This window comes from Danio rerio, chromosome 16, assembly GCF_049306965.1.
Source record: "Danio rerio strain Tuebingen ecotype United States chromosome 16, GRCz12tu, whole genome shotgun sequence".
Lineage (NCBI taxonomy): Eukaryota > Metazoa > Chordata > Actinopteri > Cypriniformes > Danionidae > Danio > Danio rerio.
The window spans coordinates 51,715,001-51,732,500 of NC_133191.1; the positions used below are offsets into that span (position 1 = coordinate 51,715,001).

General features: G+C 35.6%; 2 protein-coding genes and 1 long non-coding RNA gene across 7 annotated transcripts in view; 2 read left to right on the forward strand and 1 right to left on the reverse strand.

Moving 5' to 3' along the window:
* Nucleotides 1–528, forward strand: part of ica1 (islet cell autoantigen 1) — a 25,705-nt gene extending 25,177 nt beyond the window's left edge. For 3 of the 4 annotated variants that reach the window (XM_073924887.1, XM_073924886.1, XM_073924888.1), the window contains one exon: nt 1–528. This exon is cut by the window's left edge and continues 262 nt beyond it. The gene's annotated coding sequence lies outside the window, so the exon portion shown is untranslated. 4 annotated transcript variants of the gene reach the window in all.
* LOC141378323 (uncharacterized) overlaps nt 1–17,500 on the forward strand; it is a 121,499-nt gene that overhangs the window by 50,736 nt on the left and 53,263 nt on the right. Inside the window, exon 2 of the long non-coding RNA XR_012392536.1 lies at nt 11,867–11,917. This is a non-coding gene — a long non-coding RNA (uncharacterized lncRNA). The remainder of the gene's footprint in view (nt 1–11,866; nt 11,918–17,500) is intronic.
* The window catches only part of glcci1b (glucocorticoid induced 1b), a 31,944-nt gene continuing 18,628 nt past the window's right edge, over nt 4,185–17,500 (reverse strand). The window contains exons 3-8 of one of the 2 annotated variants that reach the window (XM_021467027.3): nt 14,836–14,922; nt 11,679–11,762; nt 10,569–10,709; nt 9,967–10,054; nt 6,823–6,943; nt 4,185–5,203 (exon numbers count right to left, since the gene is read on the reverse strand). In XM_021467027.3, the coding sequence (XP_021322702.1) occupies nt 5,026–5,203; nt 6,823–6,943; nt 9,967–10,054; nt 10,569–10,709; nt 11,679–11,762; nt 14,836–14,922 (699 nt within the window). In that variant the 3' untranslated portion in view covers nt 4,185–5,025. Of the gene's footprint in view, nt 5,204–6,818; nt 6,944–9,966; nt 10,055–10,568; nt 10,710–11,678; nt 11,763–14,835; nt 14,923–17,500 lie in introns of both variants that reach the window. The other variant, XM_021467028.3, reaches the window with a different exon arrangement.

Below are 17,500 nucleotides of genomic sequence, written 5' to 3' on the forward strand. Positions count from 1 at the left end.
TACTGCATGATTTCAGATGTTTGATCATTATTTATTTTAGATGTTCAGCTGTGATCTGTTTAGAAAATGCTAATGGGTTTTTTTCCGAGCTGGATTTAATGCATGAATCTTTTATTAGTATTTATTTGAAAATGATCAATCCTGATCTGTCCAAGCATTTTTTAAAATAGTGTTTCTTTAAACTACATTCATTATTGATTTATTATTATTTTCGGTGTTCAATAATCCTTCATTAGTTCTGAAAGAAGAAGTATTTTTACAAATGATTTGTTTGTTTTTTTCCTTTCTTTAAATTGTAGCGAAAGGAACTAAAACTAATGCTGCATTTCTGAAGCCTTAATATGAGTCCTTGAATTGATTAGTTTGAATGAACATGAGCTGATATCAAACTAGCTATTAATGTAGAAATATGTATTGTTACTGGTTTCATTTTCTGCAGTCTTGGTTTACAGAGTTTTTTTCTTTTTAAAAACCATGTAATTATACATTTATATAAAAAAAAAAAAAAAAAACTCAGAACTCTTGCTAGATCTGTTTAAAAATGTTTATTATGTTAAAATGTGTTGTTTCCACCGCTCAACCTGGATATCATACTATTATTTGTGTCAGCAATGCAGTCACAAAAAGGGCCTATGATGTACAGATTATTGAAGATGTTGATTATATTTTATTTATTAGTGCTGTATATGTTTGTGTGCCTGAAAACTGTCTCTGAGCATTATATTAACTGACCTGGATATTTTCTGTTCCCTATACATGGTATAACCTGCAAACATGCAAGTGCAATAAGATGTAATTGACTTTCTTTACAAACGTTAATTCACCTGATAAATAAATCAGCCTTACTGAAGTCAGAGCTTATTCCAGATGCAATTAAAATATCTGTGAATACTACATCAAATAACGCCATATCAATCATTTTATTGTTTTCTTTTTTTTTTTTTTATTGTTCCATTAGTAATGACTGTAAACCTAAATCGCATGTAAAGAAATTAATAAAATATGTTTATCTACTAGTGTGGCAGTGTGAGTGTGTATGTATATGTACATGTATGTATATATCTTATAAGGTGTTTAAGAATGATTCTATTCTAATATTACAATGTTACATAAATAATAATAATAATAATAATAGTTATTTAGAACTATATATTTTTATATATATACATATATATGTATGTATGAGCAATATCACACGAGTAGCAGTGTGATATGACTGTATTTCGCCACTAGTGGGAGACGTGCGTTGCCGTAGTGCCCCACCAGTGTCAATATACAGCCATATCGCACTGCTTGAACAGTTTGACGGCATTATTGTGTATATAAAAAAAAATCAAACATGGAGAGTCTCAAAAACCCTTTTGTATGAGGAACTACTTTCTTCCACGTTGGATTCGACAGTTAAACAGTTGAGCAAGCATCTTTAAAACTTTACGTCTGTGGTGTCTGCTTTTTGCTGGCTGTATGTGGGTGGAGTAATACACAAAGGGTAAAAAGGCTGTACGGGTGCTGATATTACTGAAATATATCTCGGCTATCAGCCAATCAGATTCGAGAATTTATATATAGATATATATATATATATATATACATATATATATATATATACATATATATATATATATATATATATACATATATATATATACATATATATATATATATATACATATATATATATATATATATATATATACATATATATATATATATATATATACATATATATATATATATATATATATATATATATATATATATACATATATATATATATACATATATATATATATATATATATATATATATATATAYATATATATATATATATATATATATATATATATATATATATATATATATATATATATATATATATATATATATATATATATACATATATATACATATATATATATATATATATATATATATAYATATATATATATATATATATATATATATATATATACATATATATATATATATATATATATATACATATATACATATATATATATATATATACATATATATATATATATATATATATATATATATATATATATATATATATACATATATATATATATATATATATATATATATATATATATATATATATATATATATATATATATATATATATATATATATATATATACATATATATATATATATATATATATATATATATATATATATATATATATATCTATATATATATAGATATATATATATATATATATCTATATATATATCTCTATATATATATCTATATATATCTATATCTATATATATATATATATATATATATATATATATAGTACTTAGAAAAATATAGGTGTACAATTTTTTTTTTTTTTATTTAAACTTGAATATATTTTCAGGGCAGCATGGTGGTGCAGTGGGTAGCATAATCGCCTCACAGTAAGAAGTTCGCTGGTTCGAGCCCCACTTGGGTCGGTTGGCATTTCTGTGTGGAGTTTGCATGTTCTCCCTGTGTTCGCGTGGGTTCCCTCCAGTTGCTCCTGTTTCCCTCACAGTCCAAACACATGCGCTATAGGTAATGTGAATAATCTAAATTGACTGAAGTGTATGACGAGTCTTCGTTGAGGCCCAGCTTCCAGCCTCCGCCGCTGAGACTGCAGTTCTGCACAAGACATTTGGCCAGCGGAGAAATTAAAATGGTCGTGCCCAACTGAGTCTGATTTCTCTCAAGGTTTTTTTTTTTTTTTCACTTTCGCAATTAGTGTTTTTTTTTTCCCTCTCCACTGTCGCCGATCGATGGATTTGCTCTTCAGTGTTTAGACCCTCAGTAGTGATTATTAAACCACACTGAACTGAACTAAACAGAACTTAAACACTAAAAAAACTGAACTACACTGTTCCAATTTACTATGATCTTTTATGTGAAGCTGCTTTGTACAGCGCTTTTACAATGTACATTGTGTCAAATAAAGGTGAATTGACTTAAATTGAATTGAATGTGTGTATGGGTGTTTCCCAGTGTTGGGTTGTGGCTGGAAGGGCATCCGCTATGTAAAACATAAGCTGGAGAAGTTCATTCCGCTGTGGCGACCCCTGACTTATAGACTAAGCTGAAAAGAAAATGATTGATGATGATGATGATGATGATGATGATGATGATTGAATATATTTTCTATAGTTTAGTTTTAAAATAAATAGTAAGTGCTATAAATATAGTATGTAAAAAATATGTGCAACTATAGTTTACAAATATTGCTTTAATGCGAGCCTCCAGAGATTGCATTTCTTTATTGATTCACCGTAACAGAGTCACATGAAAAATAACAAAACCATATTCATGAGCATTATGGTCTTGGCAGTATATTGAAGAGTCATTTAAATAGCAGTAAATGACAGGTAAAATGATGATTCAGCGGGATATAAATATTAGTCCCAGCTCTTTCATCAGCCCTTATGGAAGTTAAACCTGAAGGATGATTATTAAGGCATGCTGTCAAAACTAATGCGCTCACAGCAAACACAATGCAGGCAAAAACATTCATTCTTTTTTTATTTTATTAATGTATATCATTTTTTTGTTTTTTTTTGGAGGGGGGGGGTCTTGAGTTTGATGGATAGAAAATGTTTCAAATGTGTTTCTTTTGACACACTTTATCAATTTGTGTCTGTAGACTTTATATATAAAAAAAAATATATATTATATATATATATATATATATATATATATATATATATATATATATATATATATATATATATATATATATATATTAAACACCAAAATTCAGTGTTAGCCATATCTTTATTCCAATAGTTTTTATAAAATAATTTGCCTCTATATACAGTTAAAGTCAGAATTATTCGCCCCCCTGTGAATTTTTTTCCCCTTTTCAAATATTTCCCAAATTATGTTTAAGAGAGCAAGAAATTTTTCACAGTATTTCCAATTATATATTTTTTTCTCCTGGAGAAAGTTTTATGTTTTATTTGAGCTAGAATGAAAGCAGTTTTTACTTTTTTATTTTTACTATTTTAATAATAATTATTAATAATACTTAATATTATTAGGCCCCTTTAAGAAATAGTTTTTCGATAGTCTACAGAACAAACCATCGTCATACAATAACTTGCCTAATTACCCTAACCTGCCTAATTAACCTAGTTAAGCCTTTAAATGTCACTTTAAGCTGTATAGAAGTGTCTTGAAAAATATCTAGTTAAATATTATTTACTGTCATCATGGCAAAGATAATTCTGACTTCAACTGTATATTTATATACATATATATGAAGAGTTCATATGCAAAAAAACTCTAAATTTAAAGTGAGCATTTTAATCAGGCTCCTAAGTGTATGTTCAGTAATTTCCCCTTTATGCCAAATATTAAGTGCTTTTCATGGTTTATAAATTATAAAGTCAACATGAACAAAGGAGGCTGAAAAAAAAAAAAAATTTCTGGTGGAAATTTCAGACGGTACTTAGAGGTTTTTGCATCTGAACTCTTCATTTGCATAATTACACTGATCATTTACATTTTGTTGTACAAAAACAGTTGTGAATTTTGTACGTCCGTGGTATTTTCTGAATTATAAAGCTAAGCTTTGTACAAAAACCTTTGAATCTAATGCAAAAGACCAATATTTTGAACATGACTTTTTGGTTGCTTTTTGTGACGTAAATGTATGCAAATTAGCACCAATTTAATCAACCAATGCCTAATTTGCATATGTAAATGTAACATTTTAGAAAACTCCAAATGGAAAATCTATAAAAATGTAATCAGTCAATCTTGGAAGTACGGTGATGATAACTGTTAGGTCAGTATGTTGTTGTTGTTGTTGTTTTTAACCCTACAGTATCTTGCTTTTACCTCGTTAGTAGCATGTGTGGTAAGGTTAACACTCCAGCAGAATTACATCAAAACCATACGATAAAGTTCAACATCCTGTGCAACTCTTAGCCAAGGATTGTGTCAGCTGAGCGAGAATCTGCACTATGTTTGGTCATCTGAGCAGAGATCTGCGCTGTGATTGGTTAGCTGAGCAGCAGGCACTTCCTGATGCTGCAGTGTTCTGAGGTCTGCTTCTGCAGTGAAGCGTCTGAAGGGAAGAGAGAGGAACACAGCAGCTTCACAGGACAGAAAGCAGAGCCGCTGGGAATAAAGTTCACCTTGTTTCTGTCTGGGCATGAGAAGATAGGGAAACCAGGAGACCTGCAGGAAAAAACAAACACACTATACATCTGAGAAGCAGCAATGAATTTCTAAAAGATGTAATTTATTAAATTTTGCTTTAGACAGTAACACCATTGGACAGTTTTGGAATTTGGCTAATATGTAATAAACAGCAGATTTTACATAAAGAGCTCCATGAAGACAAATAGAGTTGAAAGCAGAAGTTTACATACACTATGAAAAGGCACATAACCATTTATAAAAAAGTCAGATGTTAATGTGACTAAACTTTTTCTCTTTTAGGTGAGTTAGGGTTATCAAATTTGTTTTCGTTAAGCTTAATAGCAAAATAATGAGAGAGATATTTTTTGGGAAATTGTTATAACTTCTTGAAAGTCAAGTTTACATACAATAAGATTATTATGCCTTTGAAAAAGCTCAGATGATGTTGTCAAGGTTTTGAAAGTTTCTAATTGGCTAATTGACAACATTTGAGTTAATTAGAGGCACAGCTGTAGAATAGTATTTAAGGAAAACCTCAAACACACTGCTTCCTTGTGTGACAACATTGGAAAATCAACAAGCCAGAATCAACAAAAAAGCCAGATTACAGTTTGCTAAATTACACTGGGAAAGATAATAATTGTTGGAGACATGTCCTGTGGTCTGATGGAACTAAGATTGAACTGTTTGGCCATAATGACCAGTGTTACATTTGGAGGACAAAAGGGAAAGCTTACAAGCCTAGGAACACCATCCCAACTGTGAAGTATGGGGGCGGCAGCATCATGTTGTGGGTGCAGGAGGGACTGGTCCACTTCACATCATAGATGGCATCATGAAGAAAGAACATTATGTAGAAATACTGAAGCAACATCTCAAGACATCAGCCAGGAAATTAAAACTTAGCCACAAATGGGTCTTCCAAACAGACCATGACCCTAAGCAGACTGCCAAATTAGTTAAAATGTGCTTTAAGGACAACAGAGTGAATGTTTTGGAGTGGCCATCACAAAGCCCTGATCTCAATCCTATAGAAAATTTGTGGGCAGAGTTGAAAAAGCTTGTGCGGGCAAGACAGCCTACAAATCTTACTCAGTTACACCAGTTCTGTCAGGAGTAATGGGCCAAAATTCTATTTCTAAAAATTCTATATTCAATATCTAACTATTGTGAGAAGCTTGTGGAAGGAGACCCAAAACATTTGACCAAAGTTATACAGTTTAAAAGCAAAGCTAAAGAAATGCCAAGGAAATGTATGTAAACTTTTGACTGTCTAGAAATTAATAAAAAATTCTCCAAAAAAAAAAAAAAATCTCCTTATTTTTGCATTTAGCAAATGTAAATGATTTAGGTAATCCTAACGGACCTAAAATAGTAAACGTTCAGTATGATTTAACATCAGACATTTTTTTAAAAATGGTTATGTTCCTTTTTTAGAGCGTATGTAAACTTCTGGTTTCAACTGTAGATGTTGAACTGCATTTTAAATGATGACAATACTAATTCTATTTATTTTGTTCATGTGTGTGGCAGTGAAAAATGAACATCTCATCAACAACCCATCTATCGAACAAAAAACAGCATAATTGAGCATTTGAAAAAGATGTTTTAAGGGCAATGAGTAAAGAGTTTGTAATAGAGTGACTGCTACCTACATCAGATCTTCAAACACTTTGACTTTCTCGCAGCCTTCCGGAGGCTCTCGCTTAAACATAAAGCTGTTGTTGGGTTTTGGAGAGCTGGAGAACTCAGGGAGAGGAGAACCCAGCCTGCAGTCTGACAACACAAGAAGCAGAGTTAGACTGAAGTAAACCTTGCTGATGATAACAGTGATGATTATGATGCACAATATATCAAACAACTATTGTCGTTGCTATAATACTATATGCACTATCCATATCGCAGAGAAGTGCAATAAATTAAGTTAATTTTATGTGTCAAGTAGTTGTGTGGTTGTTTATCCCAGTGTTTCCCAACCCTGTTCCTGAGGACCCACCAACTGTACACATTTCCAACCTCTCCCTAATCAAACGCACCTGAATCATCTTATCAGAACATCAGAAGAGACTCCAAAATCTGAAGTGAATGAGTCATATAAGGGAGACATCCAAAATATGTATTATTGGTGTGCCTCCAGGAACAGGGTTGGGAAACACTGCTTTATCCAAATCTGACCAATCAGAAGAGGCCTTTACTATTTTTATCCCCTCCTCTCTGGTGGATGAGCCTAGAGCTGAAAAATACTAATGCTAGGAGGCGAGAGAGGAAAATCACAACAGTCTACAAGAATCAGAATATCAGCTGACGTTTTCAGTCATTCGTGGTGTTTTAAAGGGCCATGACACCCCCCTCTTTCGGTTAAAGTCTACTTCAGAATTTTTTCAAAAGATGCATGATTAATAGGCGTGGAGCTCCGCGAGCATCGGGCAGGAGTGGGCGTGGCCAGCAGGGGAGAAGGGGAGCGAATAACTGCTGTTGTCATTTAGCTCACAAAATGAGACACAAAGAGGAGACGCATGAGTTTATAGTTTACAAAGTTAAAATGCAAAGAAATGAACAGTGATTTAATGCCCTGCTACATTTGTTATTCGTAATTTCATATACAGACAACCACAATTTATATCCTTATAAAGATGTGTGTTCATGTAAACACTATAAATGAGGACTTCTCCCTCAATCCCCGTATCCAGCAGACTCAGTGCAGCAGGTCTCCTGACCCGTCTATTTTAACCATTAACCCTGCTGGTAATCTGGAGGATTTGGGCAAACACAGCAGCATGGCGATGTGTCTGAATGTGAACGAACTCCTGATAAAACACAGCGTCCGCCATTCTCTAATTCTCGTGCTGCTCTCCCGACAAAAATGCTAGCAGCACGCACACAGCTTTGCTGTATGATCGGCCCTGACAAGATCGCGGGGAAAAACATGCAACAAACCCTGTGGATGATGGAAACAAACGCATATGAGCCTTCATGAACGGCTAAATACTGTGCCGTGGTTTCCGTGTCTCTCAGCTCGGGCTTGACTCTGGCAGGTCTGGCAGGTTTCATGAATAATTAAGCAGCCGGCTCTTCTCATAGGATGAGAAAACTCCGCTATGAATAATAATGAGAAACCGACGCGTCATCATTGCACTTGCAGTTCTGCGCTACGTCGCCGATTTTGATCCCGCCCCAAAAATCATTTTAAACCCGGAAGCTGAAATTAGCTGACAAAAGCTCGAAATTATAAAGTTTTCCCCACAATTAAAGCTGACAGGTGCTAACATTGTCTTAACTGATGCTCAACACACACACATCTGTTAATATAAAAAAAAAAGTTCTCCGGGGTGTCCTGAACCTTTATTGTCTAAGGGTGCTTTCACTCCTAGACTTTTGTTTCGGAACAGGTCTCATTTGCCCACTTAGTGCAATTCGTTTGGCATATGTGAATCTAGCAATCGCGCTTGGATCCGCGCAAAATCAATCGGCCTAGATCACCTGAATGAGGTGGTCTCGGCTCAATTGAAACAGATGGAGCGGATCAATTGTAGTGAGAAAGCAAAACGATCCGAGGCCGGCTACATCACAGAGTTTTATGGATATGTCATAGGCATATATGGCTATATGAAGACAGAATTATGAGTAGGGTGAGATGTCATTCCTATCGGTAAATGTGCGTTTCATGGTAAAGGTTTACAAAATCCTTGAGTACTTTTTTTGAGACTGTAACAGATTTGTGTGTGTTGAGCATCAGTTAAGACAATGTTAGCACCTGTCAGCTTTAATTGTGGGAAAAACTGGATAATTTGGAGCTTTTGTCAGCTAATTTCAGCTTCCGGGTTTAAAATGATTTTTGGGGCGGATTAAAATCGGTGACCTAGCACAAAACTGTAAGTGCAAAGATGACGCCTCGGTTTCTCATTATTATTCATAGCGGAGTGTTCTTATCCTATGAGAAAAGCCGGCTTTCTGATTATGCATGACTGCACGTGCTTTCCGAATGCAAGGCAGACCTGCCAGTGCCAAGCTGTGAGACACGGACCCACAGTATTTAGCAGTTCATAAAGGGTCGTATGTGTATGTTTCCATGATCCACAGGGTTTGTTGCATGTTTTTCCCTGATGATCCTGTCAGGGCCGATACAGCAAAGCTGTTTGTGTGCAGCAAGCATTTTTGTCGGGAGAGCAGTATGAGAATGGGAGAATGGCGGACGTTGCCTTTTATCAGGAGTTCGTTTACATCTAGACACATCGTCTTGCTGCTGTGTTTGCCTAAATCCTCATGATTATCAACAGGGCTAATGATTAAAATAGACAGGGCAAGAGACCTGCTGCACTGAGTCTGCATTCAGACCCGGGGATTGAAGAGAGAAGTCCTCATTCATAGTGTTTATATGAACACACTTATCTTTATAATGATATAAATTGTGGTTTTGTGTATATGAAATTACAAATAACAAATGTAGCGGGGCAATAAATTACTGTTTATTTCTTTGCATTTTAACTTTGTAAACTATAAAATCATGCGTGTCGTCACAGTTCGGGTCTCATTTTTGTGAACTAACTGACAACAGTTGTTCGCTCGCCTCCTTCTCCCCTGCTCTGCTGGCCACGCCCACTCCCTTTAGTTTGATCAGAACATGAATTATTGTTTTTTAATTAATGATAACCAAGCAATTTCCAATTTAGTTATCGCAATACTCAACAACAATATCGCATTTCAAATATTTTCCCAGTATCCTGCAGCCCTAATGATAATGAGGATGAGAACGATGATGATGAATATGGTGTGATGATGAGGATAGTGTGAATAAGCACCTTTCTCTGTGTCTGCAGCAGGAGAACAGCAGGACATCTGATGAAGAGCAGGTACAGGAGCTCGTCCACCGTCTCGCACCTCCAATGCCTGACACACACACACACACACACACACACACACACACACACACACACACACACACACACACACACACACACACACACACACACACACACACACACACACACACACACACACACACACACACACACACACAAACACAAGCACACAAACACACACACACTCAATAAATTGAAAAATTAAATCTCAATGGGTGTGCATCTGGCTGACTGTGCATATGCGGGTATGTATGTCTGTGTCAATAAGTCTGTTTGTGTGTGTGTCCATGTGTTTTTTTAAAGGAATATGTGGTTCACATGGCGAATGCACCCATGCCCAAACATGTCACACTAAACAAACTATTATAACTATCTACACCCATCGTAACTGTCATGAAGAACGCAGAAGATTAAACAATTGTTATGTTAATATGTTATGTCAAAACAATTCAAGCTATGTGTGTGTGTGTGTGTGTGTGTGTGTGTGTGTGTGTGTGTGTGTGTGTGTGTGTGTGTGTGTGTGTGTGTGTGTGTTTGTGTACCGTCTCCTCCTCTCTCCTCCACTGGTCACAGATGAAGACGTTCTCCAGCTCCTGGTTCACACACTCACTGTAGCTGGGCACCCGACATATCAGCGGTCTGGAAAGTGCTGTATTAGATGAAGACGTTGAGATTCGCTTTGGCTGAAAAACAGGAAGCACAATGTCAATAAATGTCAATTTTATAGATTTATATCAAAGATTAAAATATGTGTTAATCTCACCAAAAACGTCAATGTCAAACATCAGCCTAAAGTAATTAATGAAGAAAATGTAGAATAAATCAAATAAAGGCTGGTGTTCGTACTGCACATTTATTACTGTTTGACTAGGTGTTTAACAGATTTTTTATTATAATATTTGATGATTTGTTTGAAATGCATGACTGATTACATTTAAAATAAAGTTTTTGACATGTAAACGATGTAATAAACTGATCAAAAGTGACAACAAAGACAATGCAAAATTGTATGTCATACAAAAGCATACAATTATTTTTAAATAAATGCATTTTTTTATATTTACCTTATTTTTCAATGCAAAAAAAAACAGACAGTTGTTGTGGAAGTGCAAAACTTTGGAAATAATGAGGTAAATAAAGAAAAAAATATATAATTTTCATATTAACTATAAAAAGTGTTTATAGTTAAAACAACACATCAAAAAAAATGTAAAAATACAATTTGTATAACTAAAAAAAGCTGGAATTGAATGACTCTAGAAGACAGAAACATGCATTTATTCATTTTCCTTTGGCCTAGACCTTTATTTATCTGAGGTTGCCACAGTGGAATAAATTGCCAACTATTCCAGCATATGTTTTACGCAGCGGATGCCCTTCCAGCCACAACCCAGTACTGGGAAACATCCATTCACACACACACATACACCACAGCCAATTTAGTTCATCCAATTCACCTATAGCAGGTCTTTAGACTGTAGGGGAAACCGGAGGAAACCCATGCCAAAACAGGGTGAACATGCAAACTCTACACAGAAATGTCATCTGGCCCAGCCTTGAACCAGAATTGTTCTTGCTGCGAGGTGACAGTACTAACCACTGAGTCACCGTGCTACCTGCAAGAAATATTACATTCACAAATTGTTTAATACCTGTGTCTGGCTGGCTTCTTCTTTCTCCACGATACTCCGACTTCCCTTCAAACTGTGCTGGAGCTGCTGACGGAGCTTAGAAATCTACAAAAATCACAATTATACCATTAGCTACCAACGGAGGACAATCTGACATATAGCCCTACACCAGATCACTACAGCAGGGGTGGCTAACCCTGTTCCTGGAGAGCCACCTTCCTGCAGATTTCAGTTGCAACCCATATCAAACACACCTGCCTGTAATTATCACGTGGTGTTCAGGTCCTAATTAATTGGTTCAGGTGTGTTTGATATGGGAAGCAACTGAACTCTGCAGGAAGGTGGCTCTCTAGGAACAGGGTTGGCCATCCCTGCACTACTCAATACTAATGATGTACTTTAAAAAAAAATGTCATATTTTCAGTAATATAAAGATAATCTTTAATATTGTGTAATGTGCTGAAACTTATATTTCAACACGACTTCATTCATTCATTTTCAGCTTAGTCGCTTTATTAATCAGGGGTCACCACGGCGGAATGAACCGCCAGCTTATCAATTGTACGCCTGCAGCTTGTTCAAAATGCAGCTGCTTGGCTTTTAACCGGGACAAAAAAAAATTCTAGTATCTCACCAGTTTCATCATCTCTTCACTGGCTCCCAGTCCAATGTAGGATTCAATACAAGTTATTGCTACTTGTTTTTAAAGTGTTAAATGGTCTGGGACCTATTTACGTCGATGAGCTTCTTCACTGGCATACCAATCAGGTCGGAAAATGAATTTCAGCTAGTTGTTCCTAAAACACGGTTGAAATCAAGAGATGACAGGGCTTTTTCTGTCACACAGCCCACCGTCTGTGGAATGGTCTGCATTTACAAATCAGGTCATGTACTTACTTCCCTTGGTGCTTTTAAGTCGTATATAAAAAAAAAATCACCTTCTGTTTCTGCTTTTTGATAGCAAATAATACATTTAATCCTGTTTTATATATTATGTTTATATATATATATATATATATATATATATATATATATATATATATATATATATATATATATATATATATATATATATATATATATATAATAAAATATTATTTTATATGTATAAAAAAAGACCAGCATACAAAATCCATACCTATATATATATATATATATATATATATATATATATATATATATATATATATATATATATATATATATATATTTTTTTTTTTTTTTTTTTTTTTTTTTTTTTTTTTGTATGCTGGTCTTTTAGTAAAGCACTTTGGTCAACATCTGTTGTTTTTAAATGTGCTCTATGAATAAAGCAAACAAATAAACAAACAAACTTATCCAGCATATGTTTTACGCAGCAGATGCCCTTCCAGCAGCAATCCGGTACTGGGAAACACCTATACATTCTGATTTACACACAGACACTACAGGCAATTTAGCTTACCCAATTCACCTATAGCACATGTCTTTGGACTTGTGGGGGAAACCGAAGCACCTGGAGGAAACTCATGCCAACACGAGAACATGCAACCTCCACATAGAAATGCCAACTGACCCAGTTGAGGCTTAAACCAGCGATCTTCTTGCTGCGAGGTGACAGTGCTATCGACTGTAGTATTAGCTCCTTTATGCAATGTATTTTTTCGATAGTCTACAGCAGTGGTTCTTAAAGTGGTGGTCGGGAAAATGAAGGGGGGGGGGGGGTATGGTAGGGTTCGTCTAGTGATTTTTAAAAATGTATTTATTTTTATTAAACCATAAGAATTACTATATTTTATCCAAAACCTACTGAAAAAAATAGTTGTTTATAGTTGCTGTATACTAAATAGTTACTATAGTAACTCATAGTTGCTAGTTCTATTGGATTGCGACCCCTGGTGTTATTACATAATATTAAAGACAGCAATAGCGTCCGAAGCAGCAGACTGATTTTATAACACCAGTTTAAACTTTCTGGCACATTTACAGCACTGACATGCATTAAAAATTAAACAAATAATAGACCTGGGTCTATTGGTGTGTGTGTGCCATTGCATGCAAGGTTTATGTATTTAAAACCACTTCAGAGGATATTAGGGGTCGCGAGTCACTGGCATTGTTTTTTTGGGGGTCGTGGGCTGAAAAGTTTGTGAAGCCCTGGTCTACAGAACAAACCATCGTCATACAATAACTTGCCTAATTACCCTAACCTGCCTAATTAACCTAATTAACCTAGTTAAGCCTTTAAATGTATAGAAGTGTCTTGAAAAATATCTAGTCAAATATTATTTACTGTCATCATGGCAAAGATAAAATAAACCAGTTATTAGAGATGAGTTATTAAACTATTATGTTTGGAAATGTGTTGAAACAATCCTCTCTTCGTTAAACAGAAATTGAGGAAAAAATTAACAGGGGGGCTTGACGCATAGCCCTTCGCCGTGGCAGTCGCTGACGTGCACCTCTCAAAAAATGTAGCTACACGTCGCAACAACGCATAGCGCAAGCTCTTTGATTGGTCGGCTTGGTAGCACTGATTAGTCTGGGCAGGACCAGGAGCCGCGCGAGCGGCGCTAGCCCAATAGAGCGATTGTTTACAAGTGTGGAGTCCCGTGAAGGAGCTCCGGATGGAAAGTTTTGTTTTGTGTTTACCTCATAGTTAAAGTTGTTGCACGTCCGCCGGTTCCTGCCTCATAATGAGCGAGTTTGAGCCACTTGTACATTCAGGAAGTGTTCAGGAAAAGCAAAACAGCAGCGAAGAAACTCGACACAGAGGAACATTTACACCTCACTGCTAACTAGCGTTTTGGAAGTGTTAATGCAGACCAACAGAGACAGCGCGCAGAAGTATAAATGCACAGCTACGCGCGTTGGATGCACCGTGGGTTACGCCGGTCACTTGACGCAGAAGTATAAACCAGGCTTAGTTCAGGGGGGCTAATAATTCTGACTTCAACTTCATATCATCATTTTACCCAACCCAAGCTTTCTGAATAGATGTTTGTTGTATTTTTCCATAACCTGGAATTCCTAAAGTGACTTTGCATTTGAATAACAGCCACTAATGACAAGTCAAGACACATTGTGTGGGTTTGTTTGAGTATTTTTTGAGGAAAGAGAGGTCAATTATACACCCAGAAGCCTCTATAAATACATAACCACCAATCATCTACACACTTCATGTCATTATAATGCATACCTCTATGAGATGGTCAGCGCTGCCCCATGATGCCGAGCGCTTGTGTGTGTTTGCCTCTCCTCCATCTTCAGTCCAAATGGCAGGCGTCTGAAATATTAAAACTCGGTCATCAAATGATCAAGGGGTAGCATCCCATATAGGACATATCGTTGAAGTCGTGTGTCCTACATATGTGATTTTATCATAAAACAACAACAGGATGCTTGTGGTTGGCGAACAGCTCATGTGCCGCTTTTTTGACCCGAACCACAACACAGTGCTGAGCAAACAGACGGAGCTCCAGACACAGCCACAGTGAACGGACAACATGCAACGTGCTACTTTTCATATGAGATACTCGTTTATAGATGAACTTGTACACATCATGTTATGACTTGAACATCCACAGGGCTCGAAATTAACTTTTTTACTTGGTAGCACCGGTGCTCCCAACTTCAAATATTTAGGAGCACCAAAAAATTTTTAGGAGCACCAGAAAAAATTTAGGAGCACCCACCAAAAATGAATGAGCACAGCTGCAAATTGTTTTTATTGTATTTTAAAACAACATTAATAGGACTGACAAAAACCAGAAACAACTATCTAACTAATGCTGCGAAGACATTGATATTTGTGTGCAATAATTCCAAAATGAATGTCTAATAATTAGGCCATAGAATATTAATGATGATGAAAATGACAATAATAGTAACAATGAATTCCATTTCTCATTATGATACTGCCTTGAATATGCATGAATGTAGGTTATCTGCTATAAAATGTCAGTTACTTTATGAAAAATAATTGTATAGTTTGCATCAAAAAAAATTAAGCATTACAGTAAGAAAATTTTATTTTGTGCTGCTGTTTTTATATGAATGTCAATTTAATAAATAATATTTCTGCAACAAAACAAACAAAATATTATAATAAATCATTCAATTCAATGATGAAAGCTGCAAAGCAGTCATCAGTAAATAAAAAAAAATAATAATAATATACACCTCAGGAAAGAATAGACAAAAGAAAGTAAGTAAAGTCTCACTTCTATCACTCTTTAAAATTTTTGGTTTCAGTTTGTGTCAATTTAAAGGTTCAGTCTGAGCTGATCTTCATGTTTCTGCGTTTGTGGAAAAGCTGGTGAGTCAGCCGACCCAATTTATAAGCAGGCAGAGCAGGATTCTTGCGCTGACCACCGGCCCAATACCGGTCTTTGTTACGAGCCGCAGTTTCAGTGTAAACTTAGTAAAGGCGAGCTCCTTTGGCGATGATATGTACAGTATTAGATTTGACTTTTAGCGGACATTTGCGCTAAACACACAGTGAATGCAACGCATGGAGATTCGGGCACCTTCTCCAAGAAGCGCGTACTCGATTGATCTCAGCTGGTGGATCATTATTCACCACGTGACGTGTCATGATCGCTCTCATCTGCGCCTCAACTTTAGGTGGGGTTTGCAAACCTGTGTGCTTTAAGTTTTTTACTCTAAAGCCGTTTGTATTTCCCGTGGTGATAAAAGCTCCTTTCCTGTCATCTGACAGCGGAATACCTTGAGTGATTGACAGCTAATATGAACCAATATTGCGGCAGGGAAGAGCGATTCAGCACGTTTTTAGAAAAAACCAAAACAGGTCGCACTACAACCATTATCTGCAGTCGCACTAATGCTCCCAGATATATTATGAGGTCGCATAGATTAATTTTCGAGCGCATATGCGACCAAAGTGGTCGCAATTTCGAGCCCTGATCCAGGTCATCTTGAATGTGTTTTGATTAGTGGTACTGATGTGTTTTCAGTGGTATAGTGTGGAATACTGCTCGGCTCACATACTTTAGCATACTATATAGTATGGAAGTATGCGGTTTCGGATGCAGCCTTGGTTCTTTGAGGCTACTTCAAACTAATAGTAATTTTGTGAAGTATTAGTTGAGAAACCTAGAGTTTTAAGCTCAACTTATGGACTTCCATAATGTTTTAAGGGTATGATGTCTGATTAATCTTGGACGATTTTTCTTGGAGGCCATCATGCAGTTTCATTCAAACATTAACTGTGAGTTTGAAGAAGTGGATCAGTGACTTTCAACACACTAAATGTTTTTCTTTGTTCAGAAGAAGGCTCCATCATCATCTTTATTTTGACGGTCAATGTGCAAAATGCAAAGCGCAGGGCGCAATCGCTTTCAGGGCGTGTCAGAATCCATTTTTGTTCATTTAAGGACGGGAAAATCCGCTTTGCGCCGTGGCGCATGGTCTAAAAGGGTTAGGTTTATTTTCCTTATGAGTTATAGGTGTGCTTTGAGAATAAACCAATCAGAGTCTCATCTCCCATTCCCTTTAAGAGCCAGCTGCGTCGTGTCATGAGCGCATTTGCTATTAACATGACGTAAAGTAAGTTCACTTTCGCTTTTGCTCTCGTGGATAGGGAAACCTTTACGCACAGACATCAATTAGCCTATAAATAATTAATTTCATTTGTTAAGCGCAAAGATTTGTTTCAAAACTATTTCTAAATTCAGTTCTAATTTCCAGCAAACGAATCAATGAACAATAATAACGAAGTGTGGTCAAAATACTGAGTTATTTCCAAATACACCTACTATGCCCCATATGATCTAAAACCTGACAGGTGGACAAATCTAAGCTTGTTTTTAATAAAACAAATATAAATATGGATATAATTAATA